Source organism: Pygoscelis adeliae, unplaced genomic scaffold (genome assembly GCF_000699105.1).
Source record: "Pygoscelis adeliae isolate BGI_AS28 unplaced genomic scaffold, ASM69910v1 Scaffold389, whole genome shotgun sequence".
In the NCBI taxonomy this organism is placed as follows: domain Eukaryota; kingdom Metazoa; phylum Chordata; class Aves; order Sphenisciformes; family Spheniscidae; genus Pygoscelis; species Pygoscelis adeliae.
In genome coordinates, this window is record NW_008825568.1 from 342,816 (window position 1) to 360,239 (window position 17,424).

A 17,424-nucleotide genomic window follows, 5' to 3' on the forward strand; every position below is an offset into this window, starting at 1 on the left:
ATTTCTTGAGGGAACATTTCTGTAAGTGGCATTTCAGAATAAATATAAGCTGGAGTGAATTGTAATCTTCCAGAGCACTGATGTATTCAGAAATCCCAATGTAATCTTTTTCCATGTTTTTTTGGTAAGTCATGCTTTTATATATGCTTGTGTGAATGTGTATATGTATGTGTGCTTATTAAAAAAAATATTTATGTAACGATAAATTTAATTTTTTGCAGTGTAGTAGTTGAATGATATAGTAGATCACAATGCAGTCTAGAAAAATACGGAGTTGAAAGATACCATCTCTTTTGGACAATACTACTGCATGTTAGGAATGTTTTGTTTGTTTATATCCTATACGTTAGGATTTGGATTGCAGGAAGTGATTGACAGCAGCATTAGTCAACTGGTTTTGCTTACAAAAATCATGACATAAAGCTATGACCAATTACAATGACTACTTTCCACTCTTGTGAACAATACTATTCTGGAATTTTTTTTTTTACAGGTTATTAAAAACAACCTGAATCCTGTTTGGAGGCCCTTTAAAATCTCTCTCAATTCACTGTGTTACAGTGACATGGATAAGTCAATCAAGGTAGTGTATCTGAAATGTGTGTATGAATCAATGCATTAAAAAAAAGTAGGATATGTAATAAATGGAAGATGTGTTATTTTAGTTATTGCCTCTTTTTGTTTCTTATTTGAAAGTCACAGAGATACATGCATGTTTTAGGAAAAAAAACCTCACATTTGTGATGCATTATCTGGTAAAAGTTGGTCTTTGAAAGTCTGGGAAACCAGTTGAACATAAGTAGCTTTGAAATGTCCAGTTCAGTTTCTTGTTTAGATCATGCAGTTTTAGTGTTGCATCTGCCAATATTGGTGGTGTTAAGGTACTGCATAGTGAAAGATGCATTGTAAAGGCTAGAATATGCTTTGCTGTACGCTATGGATCTTGTAACACTTTGTTACTGGTGCAACAGGGAACGCTAATGAAATTCTTAATATACTACCTGATAGAATTAATTACACTTAATATACTGGCTGAGATAACAGATGTGGTCTAGATGTATCTTGTGGATACCAGATGTAGCAACTTTTCTCCCCAGATGAAACTTTCTGTCAGAAAGTCAACCAAACCTGTGAAGTGGCAGTTTTACCAGGACTGATCTTTAACTCTTTGTATCTTTAAATCTTATCTTGAATAAACTATGTTTAACTTCTGAATGTTTTTCTTCAGGAATTCCCTTTAGGGGAAGCTAAACAACCAATCAAAATGCCATTTATAAGATATTATGAATATGTTAGGAACCTGATATTTTAGCATTAAAAAACAAAACAAAACAAATGAAACAGACCACTATATTTGCCATTCTTCCTCTGGAAAGGAAAAATGAGAGCATGATCTGCATGTGACAGGTATTAGTCATATGACTTGAGGCAGTCCTGGAAAATGCTTAACAGCCACAGGGATCTGGGTGTTACAAGCACCTGTATAGATTTAAATATATAATTACAGAGCAGACTAATGAACAACTTTACAAGCCTAGAACCTGCTTCCCTTGCCGCTTCTGTGGTTTTTTTCCTTCTCATGCCTTTCTGCTTCCCTTTTCCCCAAAATAGCTGTGACAGCTCTTACATTTCCATATACTGTAAATATATTTCACTTGTTCAGTAAACAGCCATGCTAAAACTATAGACCATTGATTAAAATATATCTATTAAGATGGAGTTATTCTCAGCTCTATTGTCATTTTAATAAAGTCTGTTCTTTGGAATCTTACCTCAGAAGTGTAGGTTTATTTCCAGAGGAAATAGATTTTACTTGGAGTTATTATGGACTTGCAGACAGACAGTAGGATTATGTCTTAACTTAGAAATCCGGGAGCTATCACTTCAAACATTAAAATGCAGACAGAATTGTATTATAATGTTGTTGAAGGATTAAACAATACTTTTAACACTTTTATATGCGCACAGTTGCATACATAATGGGCTATTTGTCATAGTAAGTAAAACCACCAACTTTTCCATAATGAGTGGCTTTTCATCTATTTAATGGCTTAGTTTGTGTATGCCCAGCAATGCACAAACTAAGTTGATTCTTTTATCTTCTGGATTTATTGCTATATTCCATGTGAGTGTGTTTGCAGTCAGTGAAGTCTTTCTGTGTTGAAAAAGTCAGCCTTTCATCTGGAGCAAGCATGCCTAGTTCTGCTGGGGAAAATATATATGCAATTTTATCACATGCTTCCCTAGCGCTATTGCATGTCCAGGAGAGCATACGTGGAACAAAAGTAATATTTCTGTCTTGCCTGGAGTAAGTATTGAAAATTGGCTTGGATGGGTCAAATATATCAAGCAAGACAAACTTTAATCCCTTTAAAAGGAAAAAGAAATAACTGTGCTAACTGTGAACAGGTATCATAACTTTTGGCTCAGGAAATGTCTTCGGTTTTAAATTTCAGGTACTGAAGCACTTGGCTGAGTATTTGATTGGCTTAATTTATGGCATTCAAAAGAATTTTTACAGAGCATCTGCCATGAACATTAGTCTGTTGGTACTGTGGCTTCTTGTATGAGATTTAAGTTGCTATTCAGTGCATGTGCATGTATTTTATTTATTTATTAGTGCATTCAAAATGTTGTAGGAGTAGTGCAAGCCGCAGCATACAGGTATGTTCTGCACAGTGTAGAACTTGCAATCTACGCATCGTATTTTGTACTTCAACATTACTGTTTGTTTTCAGAAAGTTAATTCCTCTCAGAAGCTCAAGTGTATGTTGAATTTGTTTGCTTTACTTTGTTATTCCTAAATGAAGTGGTCAAGTAATCAACTAAATTGTTTCTTGAATATAACATAGGATTTTTTTCAGTCTGGAAAGGCGGATGTGAAAATAGCTGTTTATAGATAAGCCATATATATTCAGAAAAGTTGTTCTTGAAGTTTATGTTTTGATTCCAAATAATGGGGGATTCCTACTTTGACTCCTGATTTATTATTGTTATTTTTTATAATTATTATAATTATTAAATTATTTTGGTTTTCTGTGATTTGATTAAGTTAGCTAGCATGTCTGTGTTGCTAAACTGAAATAAAATATCAGAAGTGGATGGAATTAGCATATGCTATTATAGATAAATACCCAGCTTTTTATCTAGAAAGGCAGTTGGGGCACATTCATAAGTTCAGCTTTTAAAAAATAAAAATTTGAGGACACTATAAGGTTAAAGTAACAGCGGTAAAATTATGCTTACTCAAACTGATAGGTTCTCAAACAGGGGGAAAAAAAGTATTTTTTACTTGTTCTGCCTTTTTTGGTGGGTTGGGGTGTTAAAAGATGAGTCGACTGAATAGTAAAACTTAGCATTAAACACTGAATACAGGAAAAGAGGCATTTTTAGTTGACATTCTGATCCATAAAGTGTGGATCATAGTGACTGTTTAAATTTGCTAATCTTAAAAAAACAAAACAAAACAAAAAAACCCCAAAAACCAAAACAAGTCCTGTTTCTAGATTTAGGGCTGAACCTTCATATGCTTATAAATTCTGAGTTATCTTGAAGATTAATAAAGTAATATAAAAGTATTAATAAAACTCTTGTGATCACTGAATAATTGATTTACTAAATTTTTAGCTGGATGCTCAGAGAAATTTCCTTAATACCTCCAAAAAACTAAGTCTCTTAATCCATGATGAGAGTGAAAAAACCCTACAGATTGTTTTCCTACTCTTCCAATACCCCCTCATTCCGAAAACGTAGTTCAATGTAATTGATGTTACCTGCTCATGCCGGACCCGACACTGCTTAGTATTCTCGTCTCTCCTTCACTTCAGTGGAAGATCTGTTCTGAAACTGGGTATATTGGCTTTTACCCAATCTTAATCCGTAATTTTTAGATGGAACTCTATGCAATTCTAAGACTGCAATGTGAGGAAAAACTCCGTGATATAAGAGATTTAGGAATGTTTTGGAGGTTCAGATTTGCCTGAACTAGAAATGCCATTGCAGTGTCTATTGCTTTTTTCGGGCCATTTCTGTTACTAACACTGAAAAAATGCTTCATTTTAGGTTGAGTGCTATGACTATGATAGTGATGGGTCTCATGATCTCATAGGAAGTTTTCAAACTACGATGTCAAAACTGAAGGAAGCATCTCGGTCCTCACCTGTAAGTCTTACATAGTCTAAGCTGCCTGTGTGTTTTTGATAAGCTGTTTTACTCATTTTGCAGCAAAACTTATGTCACTTGACTTGCAGGTATCAAAGTTGTGTTAGGCTACACCTTAACAATGCTACTGTAGTTGAGGCTGACCCAGCATTTACATTATGCATCCACTTTCCTAGGATTAATATCTTGGTTACAGTTTTCAATATTACGTATCTAAATACCCAGCCATCAGCGCAAATGAATTTCATTAATCATAAAAATACAGAAATAAAAAAATTTAGAGTGTCAAAGACAGAATGCAGTACAAATGTCACTGCAGTTAAAAGGCCAAAGCTTGTAGTATTTTTCAAGTATATTTCAAGTATGGCACTTATCAGCTCTCATGCATATTTTAGTGAATGTGAAAAAATTCAACATTTATGCCACTGCACAAAAAGGCAATTGAACGTGTTACATTAGGTGGCTCTTCTTTAAAGTGAAATTACCCTTCTTGTTCTTACGAACTATAACAATTTGCAAACCTTTTAATAGATAAGGTTTACATTTAGAAGACAAAAGGTGGCATAGCAACCTTAACATAAGTCTTTGTTTTATGCACGTGTATGTTGTCAAAACATTTTACCATCTTTTCCTTTATTTCCATAAAACCTGCAGAACTGCTCCTTCATTAATAATAATGGGATATATTGAGTGTCTGCTTGTACTTTTCTGACATCTGGAGTGTTGCATTTGTACTAAATTCTTCAGAGCTGTTGCATGTGAAGAGTTAACCTTGGCTGTAGTGTTTTTTTGATCTCTGCTTTGTGCCCTGCCATGCTTTTCTTCTAGATACCTGTTTCTGAATTCATTTTGTGTTATGTATGGTTAGGTTTAATGCCTCTTAAGGTTTTGTATTGTTTGTAAGGAATTTTGGGCTCATACCATACGCATGTAATTCATATGCTGCCTATTTGGAGCTCTTAGGTGGTGTTTTTCTCATTTTTTTTCTAGATTTTTCAGGGGCCAGGTGGTATCAGTTTAGCTTTCAATGCTGACAGTGATCCTTCTTATTATTGTAATTAAAGTGTGCAAAAAAAAAAACCCCACGGGGGAGCAGGAGGACTTAATAAAATAATTTTTTCTGCTTTTTTAATGAAGATTTTATGAATCTTTTTAATAAGGTGTTTTTCTTAATTTAAAAAAAAGCTGCACTTTTGTTATAGAGCAGTATCATAAATTGAACAAACCTAGTAGGTTTGTACGTTCACATTTTCAAGCACATATTTTTTGTAAGAACTGTGATAGTGAGTTCCTGTGCAGTGTGAAGCGTGTTGTGTAAAGGAGAATACAAGTATTTATTTTCATTGTTCCCCTAGTAGCTTAATAGGTGCAGTCTCTTTTGAATTTAAAGAAAAGGTATTTTAAGTTATAATTTGCCTGTGCTGGTTTTAGAAATGCTTTAAGAAAGTTGTTTTCATGAGAACTGTGGCTATAGCTATTCCAAGTAATTTATTGCTGTGTCAGTAAGATGAAGCGAAGATAAGAGACAACACACATAATGTGCTCCAGGTTTCTTCTACTTCTAAAAGGAACTAACCTATAATCCTGCGTGACCTGATTAATTTGATAATGTTTGTAAAATATTTCCAGTGCACATTAGAATTTGACTTTATATACTCCAAGCATGCTCATTAGTTACTCCCACAATTCTGATATCAGCTGCACCTGTGGGAGATTTGGCACAACTTCTTTCAAGTCTGCTTGAGGCGAGCATGGGTGTGACTCTATCCTCAGTTGCTGAAAAATCTGATCTTAATATGACTGGAGTGAATGGGTGGCTTTTCATTCTCTGGAGGATTGCTGATTCCGCCCCCCCCCGCCCCCTTCCCTTAAGGTGTATCTTCCCCCGAGGCATGCTGTTAGCGTGCTCTGGTTGGAGGATTACAAAATGTAGTTGAAAGATTGTACATGCTATGTATCCCGTGGCTGTTATTAATGATTACCTCATCAATTGACATAGTACAAAAACAAGTCCCTGAAAGACAATTTCCATCAAATAGAAGTGATGCTGGTGGTGAAATGTCCAAAAAAAAGAAGGTAAAGAGGAGGCATGTAGACTTCTCAGGTGCTGACCTTGTTAGTGCATTTTTTCACTTGGGATTAATTACAAGATCACTTTTTAAAACTTAATTAGCTTAAACCAAGGCAGTGGAACCTGTTTCTGGCACTGAGCCAGAAGGCATGCCTGGAATACCTCCTCCAACTATTTGTGCACCAGACATGCTGCATTGTGCCATCATGACTGTGTGATGGCAGGAGCTGCTTAACCTGGCTAGCTGTTGATTGCACTTGGAGGTTAAGGTATTGGTATAGTTGATGAAGCCTCAACAACTGATTTTTGGAAAGCTTAAACATATACCTCGTATTTTGTATGTTACTGCCACAGCTGCTGGAAACAGTGATGCTTTGCCTGAATCACCATGTCTTTACCAAAAAGAAAGTTGTTAGCAGAATTCTCAGAGGGAAAATGGTACAGAATTTCTTTGTCTCGTTGAAATACAGTTGTCTAAACAAACATTTTTGTAAGCTTTTGGGTAAGAGAGGATTTCTGTCATAATAATGGGATTTTTCTTGCTGATTTGGGGCAGGCTGGGTTTAGTTTTGCTTGTTAGTGAAATAAACTGCATTTTTAATACAAGCCCAAAGTGTCAGTTCTAGAATAAAGAATTTTTAGATTTGTTGCATCAATGATATTTATAGTGCTTTTGTTGGATTTGTTTGCATTCATGCAGGTTGAATTTGAATGCATCAATGAAAAGAAAAGACAGAAGAAAAAAAACTATAAAAACTCTGGCATTGTGAGCGTTAAGCACTGTGAGGTCAGTAATATATTCTGGTATGACTCTTTGTTTTTAAGTGTTCAGGCATAACAACTGTCATCTAGTATGCCTTCACCCTCAAACTGTAAGAAACTTTAAAATTTCTGAAAGTTCCAGACACAATAAATATTTAAGGGCTCTGATTCATATAAGGAGACAGACTGACAGCTGAATCACGTGTCTGGCATAGAATCATAGAATCATTAAGGTTGGAAGAGACCTCTAAGATCATTGAGTCCAACCATCAACCCAACACTACCATGCCCACTAAACCATGTCCCTAAGCGCCTCATCTACCCGTCTTTTAAATACCTCCAGGGATGGTGACTCAACCACTTCCCTGGGCAGCCTGTTCCAATGTTTAACCACTCTTTCGGTAAAGACATTTTTCCTCACGTCCAATCTAAACCTCCCCTGGCGCAACTTGAGGCCATTTCCTCTCGTCCTATCACTAGTTACTTGGGAGAAGAGACTGACCCCCACCTCGCTACAACCTCCTTTCAGGTAGTTCTCCCCTGTCTCACTTTCTCTCGAAGATGCCATCTATATGGCAAAGGTCACTTACCAATTTGTAAGGCCATTCCTGAACCACTGCATTTCCCAACTCACCATTTTATGGTGAATTAAAATCTGGTAAGTCTGTCATAATAGGTTGTTTTATAAATGATAGTGCTTTTGGAGCAGCTTTGTTGTCTGCCTGTAATTTTGTAAAAGGCCTGGTTCTGTTACACTGAGTGTGTGATGGCACACGCTGTAAATATCCTCACTGCAGTGGGTGGGTGGGATATCTATAGAGTAAAAGTAGTGCTTTGCATGGGTAAAGATAACAAATCTGGAACCTCAAAAGTTGCTGCAATAATACTTACAGGTTTTCTCCCATTAAAAAAAAAAGTTAATTTCTATCTTTAACTTCTATTTTTAGATCATAGTAGAATGCACATTCCTTGATTATATCATGGGTGGGTGTCAGCTGAATTTCACAGTAAGTTAAATCATTTATATAAAGTAGCTTTTGAGTTTTGGAACAAACTGAAGTATATAATTGATTGCCTGTGCTCTTCATTTGATTATTGTTGGTTTTTTTGGTGGTTTTTGTTTGTTTGTTCTGTAGCATGGAGGGGGGAAGCCATTTTGCCAGAGTCCATCTAGTCTGTTTAGAAAAAATTATTTTCTTTACTCATGGCACAAAGTTCTGAACCTGTAGTTATGTGATTTACTTCAAGTTTCCTTTTCATAAAGGCACCTTTTTTTCTTTTTTTTGTTTTTTCTTCCTCTGACCAAAGATTTCACTTTTGCACTTCATGGTGGTTTTCAAGGCCCTTTGCTTAATGAAAGCAATATGCAGAAGCCATCATATGGGTTAGGACCCTTAAGTAATGTAATTGTGAACCAAATGCAGCACAAATAACAGTAAAATGTCTTCACCCTGGTAATATGCCTCACTAGCAAAGCAGAGAAGACTCATTGAGGTCAGAGAAAGAACTACCTCCAGGCTTCTGTGGTGTCTGGCTCGTCGTACTTCTGAGAGGGAAGATGTGTATGGCAAGATACAGGATGAAATTAATTTAGCAGCTGTTGAAGAGCTGCTGTGAATGGTAGCTGAAAGTAAACACAGTGAAAACCTGACAAATGAAATTCATTTCAGCCCTTCTGAGAGATGCAGAGCTTCTGGTTTTGTAGTGGCATTGTTCTAAGAGCGTTAATATTCCAAGAAACCTGCATCTAAGTATTGTGCCTGTTAGATTTGTAGATGACCTGGTAACTACTGTTTACAACTCCTTCATGGTTTTCACTTTGGCTTTGCCAGAGATAAGAAACACAGTTTTACTTCTAGCACCAATTTGATATAAATATTGCATTTGACAGGTGGGGATAGATTTTACAGGCTCCAATGGACCCCCTAACTCTCCAGACTCTCTGCATTACCTCAGCCCTAATGGAGTTAATGAATACCTAACAGCCATTTGGTCTGTAGGAATGGTCATTCAGGATTATGATACGTAAGTTTTAGATTTTTATTTAAATAATTTTTTAGATAAGTATAGATTTTTGTGGTAGTTTCTTAAACCAGTGTTGAAGATGCCAGCAGGTACATTGGAATGAAACTTCTGAGCTGAAATGTAGAGCTAAAAAAGACTTCATAATCACTGCACAATCACATAATCACAAGCAGAAGCTTGTGTTTACAGCAGACAAGCAAGGCTTTTCATCTGTGATGTAAAGAGCAGCATTAATTTAAATAAATGCTTGCATTCTTGCCAATTTGGTGTTAAAGACTGGTTTTGGTCCTAGAAAGAATTATGGGGGGAACTTCCACTTAATTTTGCCTCTTAATGCTTAATAAACAGCACTTTTAATGATCAAAAGCAGCACTGATTAGCTAAAATTACTGAACTATGACAACTGTTAAAGGAAGGCACTTACTTAATTTTCTTTAAAATTGCTTTTTTAGAGATAAGATGTTTCCAGCCTTTGGATTTGGTGCACAAATTCCTCCTTCCTTTCAGGTAATGGAATATATAAATGCACTACATAAGACAACTAAAAGCACTTAACTTCAGGAAGAGATTGTATATACAGTCCTGACTGTGTCTTTTGTGTATTGCCAGGTGTCACATGAGTTCCCATTAAATTTTAACCCATCAAACCCATTCTGTAATGGTAAGTCTGAGAAAGTAACATCAGACCTAGAGAATAAAATGTCTAAGGTGAAGGGATAAAAACACTAGAAAGTTGAACTGTGAAGCATGTTGTTCTAACTAAATAATGAGTTTAGTTGTGTAGCAGGAAACAATTTTATAACCATTTTCTTAGTTATTAGAAATAGCGTTTGGTCTCTCTTCTGTAATGATTTGTGAAAGAAGTGTTTTAAACAGCTAGGGCACAGTACAGGTAAGCTGGGAACGGTTCTCTCGTGTTGTCAAGCCACTTCATTCTACTTCGCTGCTGGTGTGGAGTTGTCTGGTTTGAGTATGATGCTGCTAGTGCCTGTTCAACATGGCCTCTCTGATGACACTACTAACTACCACAAGTTGCCAGGTGAAGAGAACTGTTGTAATTCAGTTACACGCGCTTGAGCGTACAGTATTTGGCCTTTCTATTCACATAAAGCCAAGCGTGTTAAGTACGTGTGCTAAGCATTGGTCAAGCCGAAGGCCTCCATTGCTCATGAATCATGTATTTTTTTCATCATGGTTAGTTTTAAATCTTTGCATCATCACTTTAAATAACTGATATATTACAGTGTTTTATGAAGATCGAGCGCTTCGAAACATCCTAATTCTACTATGAAAACATGAATATGATCTATTTGTGTTCTCTAGGAATCCAAGGCATTGTTGATGCATATCGGGCTTGTCTTCCTCAAGTGAAGTTATATGGGCCAACAAATTTTTCTCCAATTATAAATCATGTGGCAAGATTTGCTGCTGCAGCTACACAACAGCAAACAGCATCTGTAAGTTCTTTATGGTAGTGTGTGTATTTTTCTTACTTTCCCTTCTAGCTTAAAAATACTGTTTTTTTCTTTTAAGCTTGTAAGTGTACTTGTTTCGACAGCTGGCTGTTTACCTTGTGAATTGGTGTTTGGTACCCTTAAAACAAGATAAAAGTCAATTGATTTTTGCAGATTGTACACAACAATTCTCTCCTAAATTAACTAAAGAAACTCTTCAGTGTTGAAATATCAACTTAAAAATACATGGCACCTTTGTGGTATCTTCTATTCAAAGTGCTATACAGATGTTAAAGTCTAATTTAAGCCTTTGCATATAGGAGAGTGATTTAACCTCAGCTGAGAAAAATCAACTAGACCTTGTTTCACATCAGATAACTGAGAGAATTAAGTAAGGTAATGAAGAAATGGAGGATATAGCTCCTGACACCTAGGTACCAACATAGATAATTAACTGTCCTTACTATAAAGCTTTAGGTGTGCTGTATGTGCTGTGCCCCTCCTCCCTGTTAAAATTGTATGTGTGAGTTGTTGACCATATTAAGAAACAGGAATTCTGAAGAGCAAGTCTTGAGTATCGAATCATTTAGATAATAATCCATGCAAGTTCAGCAAATCTGAAGCCATATATATCCTAAATCATTGACGATAGTAAATACTGGTATCTCGGATGTCACGTAAAATCAGAAAATAAGATTAGCTGTTTTTGCATAAAAAAGTACCTGTGGAAACCAATTTGGAAAAGAGCTATGGATTTTCACATGCCAAGAGGTTTATAAGGTTTTGCCTTGGTAGTCTTTCAGTAGTAACTGTCATCGATATATTAGGAAAGTAGCAAAACCTCTTGTACTTTTTTTTTTCCTGAGAGTGCAATATGCCTAGCAGGAGATCTATTTTTTTTCTGCCTGAAAGGATGTATTGAAGAAATTTTGCTGCCTTGCCATTTAATGCGTATCGTAGATATTTTGGGTTGGGTTTTGGTTTTGGGGTTGTTTCTTTTCTTTTTTCCAGTATGGGGGAAATAGAAGAAGAGAGAAATAAATCCAGTGTGGTGTGCTATCATGCTGCTGGTCATAGCCTTCTCTGATCATGGTTGCTTTGTAGATATTCTTGTTGGAGTTGGGGAATGGAGTGGTGGGGAGCAATGAAGGAAAAGGTGATACTTGAACACAGGAGATAAGGGAAAAACAATTACTTTGGAGGCAGAGAAGGGAAGATGGGAAGCCAAGTACTGAAGAGGAAGACTTTTAAGAATACTGGGAATACCTTTGGAACTTGAATTTGTCTGCCCAGTAATCGTCTGAAATGAACCAAGTGAGAGAAGACCGGAGGTTCAAAAAGTGTTTGATAGTTTCTGAACTTTGTACTTCTAGCTTGTTCTTGATACTTCAATCCAGAACAGAGGCTAAGATGCCAACTTTTAGAAACCCTGGCAGTATAGTGGAAGCAACTCAAGTGGTACTTGAATAAATTACCGAAGTACTGCAAGGTGGTTTCAGATGCCTTGGTAAATAACTTCATAGAGCAGCTAGAAAACATGATTAAAGGAATTTGAAAATGGGCATGCTGTTTTTCAGCACAAAAAGATGTGTTTTAGTCTATATTTAGGATTTTAGGGGTACACTGAAAAAATGAAGGCCTGTTCCATTACCCTTGGTAGCACTCTTTTGTTCATCTGTTCTTAACTGAATGAAGCAAAGGGTAGCATTTCATAAAGGTATTGATAGGCCAGAAGGGAAACAAATACAAGTTTCACAGGAGTTATCTGTCCAAAACCTCAACAAACTACCTTCTATCCCAGGACAAATACTTGGAAGATAGGTTAACTGTTGGTTTGTCTGGGGATTTTGGAGAGAAGAAGAAGAAGAGTGATACCATTGGGTTTTTGGGAGGTGGCTGTTTAAAGATGACTTCTTTTGAAAGATTGATTATGTTGTCCTTATAAATTTCTTTGGACTGTACAGATGAAGCCTGACCACAACTTAGACATTTGACTGTACAATTCAGTGAGTGCATTGAACATGCTCAAAGTGATAACAGTATGTAGTCTGTATGTGCATTTTTCTAAGTGTACATGCCTACATATTTTCTATTTCTTTGTCATAACATGGTGTTTATTGATTTGACAGCAATACTTCATACTTCTGATCATAACGGATGGTGTGATAACAGACCTTGATCAAACTCGAACTGCCATAGTTAATGCTTCAAAATTGCCCATGTCCATTATCATTGTTGGTGTTGGAGGAGCAGACTTTGATGCTATGGAGTTTCTTGATGGTGACAATGGAGTTCTTAGGTCCTCGTCAGGAGAACCAGCTGTCAGAGACATTGTCCAGTTTGTGCCATTCAGGAAGTTCCAAAACGTAAGTAATCTTGATGGTATGCTTAGTAAATATTGTAGAAGTATGCTGGGTTTGCTAGGATATCCTACGTATAGTCCTAAGCTTTTGCAGTGTCTCTGAAATGAACTCTGAAGTCTGAGATAAGTCTGTATCAAATGCTTAAAAAAAAAAAAGGACAGAAGACTTCAGCATCTGTAGAATTTCCATTAGGTGAGCTGATTCATGTTTAAAAAGACTCCATTTCTGGTTTGAGCACTGCATTTCTGGCAAGTTGCTGCAGGGAAATGACCTTTGTAAATCTCCCTCAGACTTGATTAAACAAATGGATGTGTTTTTCATTTGGGAGGAAGAACTTACTGTGGTTTTGTTCTTAAGGAAAAGTGTTTTTTATTGTGGATGCCGATTTGTAAATGTGGATTAGTCTCACATTTTACTGCAGTGTTAAAATTCAAGACTATATCGGGGAGGTCATAATCAGTAGAAATTGTGTGTGGGCACAATAGTGGTGATAGTTTTCATTTTCATTAAAGCAAATATACAAAAAAAATAGGCGGTGAAAGAATGGAGTCCTGATTTTTTGCTGTAGAACCTAATAAAATATACGCAGGCTAATATAGTCCGGCTTTTAAATGTCATATCACTGGAAGAAGTTGGTTTAAAAAAAAAAAAAGACCCAAAATTTCCTCAGGATGAAGAAGATAAGATCAATACTTTTATTTCCATTCTAATATGTTCTAATTTTGTTAATTTTTCTTAATATTAACCCTGTTAATACTCCTTATACCTCCTTATTTTGTCTTTGTATTTTTATTTTTACTTTTGATACAAGTTCTTTGTTTAACCTCAGAGCAACTCAGGCAAACTGAAAGGAGAAGGAGAGCAAAATCAATATAGAATATGCTTACTGAATAATGCACTTGGATGTAGATTAACTAGGGTCAATATTCAGTATAAAATTATATATTCAAATGCTTTCAGTTTCTAGAAAGAGGGACGTGCTTTTTTCCCATGGATACTTAGTCTTACAGTAAAAACAGTATCTCTAGAAGAGCTGCTCTGTAGCAGTACAGTTACTGTGGATAACACTTGGTGCAAAAGGTTGCAGATGATAAGACAAGCCCCTGAATGGACATCTTAAGCAGATAGCGGAAGTGTGTTTGCATGGCTGAAGTTCGACGTCTGCACTGTGTGTGTGTGTTTCGCATGACAAAAGGTGTCTTCAGACATGGCAGCCCTTCGTGCACCCAGCTCCTATTACTTCAGTGGAACAAGGCAGCCAGCTGGTTCCTGGTAATGGGAGCAAGAAGGTAAAGATGTCAGGGAAGCTTCCATCTGTCCCACAAGGGCGCTGTGTAGAGTCCTCTGTAAAATGTCAGACTTTAAATTGGCCTAGTAGAGGAGGTGCTTATTACCCATCTTAGGATCTCCTTTAACAGTTGGTGGAAACTGAAACTTGGTGGTGTGTTGTTTTTTTTTTATAAGTCTTCAAAAGAAGCTCTGGCGCAGTGTGTCCTGGCAGAAGTCCCTCAGCAAGTGGTGAACTACTTCAGCACCTACAAACTGCAACCTCCTAAGAATCCTGCTGCAAAGTGAATGGGCTGAGTAGGGGAGCCAAGACTTTGTGCTTGCTTTACCTGCTGTATCTGCAGACTTTGGTTCTCAAGATACTTCTGTATACATGTATACACACACCTCTGTATGGTAATGTCTGTTAGCTTTTGCCTGCAAATCACTTTGCCAAGTGTGCCTTTTAAGGGCCAAAATTGTAATTGTGTTAATATTTGATGTTGATTTGAGAGATAGGGCTTACATGGGTGCATTTTATTTTGAAAAGTAAGAGTGGAAGAGAAGAGGTTGCATATGCAGAGAGAAGGGGGAGAACGGCTGGAAGCGGACCAGCTGCCTCTTTGATAAATACGGCCAGTGGGAGCATTCAGTTGCTTTTGCAGGGATCAGCACCAAGGACTGCAGTTTCTCAGTGATCATAAAACCAGTCTGAAATGAAAAAGAGGGTTTTATCCCCACCAAGCAGATAAAAGTTTGTATGTCCTTCAACGAATTTGGAATACTTCAGGCTTCTGTGTCTATTAAGCCACCATACCAAAATTGTGTCACAGGAGTTTCATAGTTAGATGAGTGCCAGAACAGTGTGTAAAGGTTCTCCTTGCATGCCTACTTCACATTTACCACTTCAGTGCCTTTGGCCAATGCCTGGGATTCAGGGCTGTGTGAACATGAGCCAAACAAGTCATTAAAGTATATATTCTTTTATATAGTATGCAGTCTCTTAAGGTAGTACAGGAATAACTAGGGTAAATCAAGGTAAACCTCTAACATCTCAGAATACTACTATTGGCCTTTGAGGCTACTACTGTAAAGGCTGTAAGATGTGTTTCAGTGTGTACGGTGCTGGAAAAGGGGAACTCCAGATTTTATTTTGGTTGGGGTTTTGTTTTGGGGGGTTTTTTGTGTTTTGTTTTTTTTCTTTCTTCCTGTAAAACAGTCATGACTATTGATCTTTAAAGGGCTTTTTGTGAAGTGGGAGTTCACTTTTTAACTAAAAAGTTTTGTCTGATTTATAGCTGCATATTTTTAAGCAAAGACAGTTCTTGAAAGTGCTACCTGATTTATATTGTTTTCATCACATTTTGAATCATGCTTCTTTTTCATGAGCTCACTAATGAAAAGTGCCTGCAAAAAAAACAGTTTTCCCTCTTCCCTCCCAGTAGGAAGACATAAGAAAGTCTTTAAGCTCTAATCCTATAATCATACTGCATTTCTCTAGGGCAAACAATTTCTAGGTTATTTTCTTGGCTTGAGTTTTCTCTTCACCATTTACACCCTGTGTAAATCATGTTGTGTTTGCTTAGTGGACAGATGAAGCTTTCTTGTCTCCTGGTTGCATACTGCTTGCTGAGGATCTCTTCTGATCTGTCAGCGCATGTAACGTAAGTGGATGTAAAGGTCTCCTTTATCACTTCCAAAATGCCCACCTTGAACGTTAATTTTTGCATTTTCACATTTGAAGTGGTTTAGAGTTAGACATCCAACTGATCTGATTCCGGATGGTCCAGCTGTAACATGTAAGAACAGAATGGACTGACACTAGATTCAGCATACTTGGGCACTCAAGATTACACCAGATCATAGTGCATGTGACTTTGTATTTGACTTTTTTTTTAAAGTTGCTGGAGCTGCTCTGTGTGGTATATTTTTTATTTTATTTTTTTCCATACATGTATAATCCTGTCAAAAATCTGAATTCACATTAACGTTGATGGATGAAAGATACATGTGTTGAGATTGTCTTACACATCCTGTAAAACATACCAAATGTTTTGTAGACAGTTGACTAGTTATCAATCATGGATGGATATGTTATTCTCCACTACATTTTCCTTGGTGGAAGCAGGTCCTAAATAGTTTCAGTAGTGGAATACTAAGGAAGAGATTTTGTTTCGTATTAAGCCAAGCTCGCTCTTTTTTGAAATCTAGTTAATGTGTGTGTTTATATAAAAATCCACAGTCATCTTTTTATCAGAGTAGTGCAAATGTGTTACTACTTTATGTATGAATTATAATGAAGTGTCATTCCAGATAGGCAACACAAAATATTAAGATCAAGGAAGTAGTTATAATGAACCTAAATCACACTGCTGCAAATTGATACTGTATGATTTTGGAACAGTAAACTGTTTCACAGCTACTCGCTCCATCTACAGAGATAACTGGATGCAGTATTAATGCTTTGTCTAGATTCGTTGACGTGGACGAGTACTACTGATAGGAGTACAGGATACTACTGAAGTTCCTCTGAGCTCTCTGCCAAAATACAATGCTGCGTCTGAGTGCTGTTACCAATTCTGTTTTAAGTTGCTGTGGAAGTGCATTTAAATGCATTTAAGTGTGTTAATAGCTATTATTGTACTAAATATCTGCTGCATATAAAATACATAAACCTTTTTGGTTTTTTTGTATTCTATACATAAATTTGGAGTATCTACAATAGAGAATTCTTTATCTCGTGTTGGAAAAGTGCCCCCATGTTCCTCAAGCTTAGGGAATTCGATAGCGTATCAACAACACCTACTTCTCAATGTGCCTTACTGTGTGTAAAAGAAAAGTGTTTCAGACCTGACAGTGGCAAGAACCATTTTCCCAGTATAACTTCTCCTGGAGGTGTACAGCTAACAGCCTGTTGGAAAATTTGGAAACTTTTAGGTTAGGCTGAAGCAATATTCTGAGTCAAGGAATGCAGCAGATTGTGAGTCAAGGGGGAGGGGAGTTGTTTTGTTTTGCCTTTGTTTGTTTGTTTATTTTTACATGTAAAAAATGCCTTCTTAGCCTGAGGGTGACAAAGCAAAATATTGTCAAAGTTTTGTAAAGCGAATGTGCTTGTAGGTCACTTGCACCACCTTGTGATAAAAGTGATGTATAGCAGTCTTCATAATCGGATGCTTTTTGCCATTTAATGGGCGTAATATATACATATGTACAGCAGAGAGAGAACCTGTAACCAGAATTTTTTACTTTCCTATGTATTTCAGTTCTGATGACGTTAACTGATTTACAATGCCTATGCATTAAAAATATAATTTCAGTATGC

General features: G+C 36.6%; 1 protein-coding gene across 2 annotated transcripts in view; it reads left to right on the plus strand.

Annotated features, from left to right (window-relative positions):
- Positions 1–17,424, plus strand: part of CPNE3 (copine III) — a 30,784-nt gene extending 13,360 nt beyond the window's left edge. For both annotated transcript variants that reach the window (XM_009332522.1, XM_009332523.1), the window contains exons 7-16: positions 494–583; positions 4,063–4,161; positions 6,933–7,019; positions 7,942–8,001; positions 8,886–9,019; positions 9,472–9,526; positions 9,629–9,680; positions 10,343–10,476; positions 12,603–12,839; positions 14,301–17,424. In XM_009332522.1, coding sequence (XP_009330797.1) covers positions 494–583; positions 4,063–4,161; positions 6,933–7,019; positions 7,942–8,001; positions 8,886–9,019; positions 9,472–9,526; positions 9,629–9,680; positions 10,343–10,476; positions 12,603–12,839; positions 14,301–14,411 — 1,059 coding nt within the window. In that variant the 3' untranslated portion in view covers positions 14,412–17,424. The remainder of the gene's footprint in view (positions 1–493; positions 584–4,062; positions 4,162–6,932; positions 7,020–7,941; positions 8,002–8,885; positions 9,020–9,471; positions 9,527–9,628; positions 9,681–10,342; positions 10,477–12,602; positions 12,840–14,300) is intronic.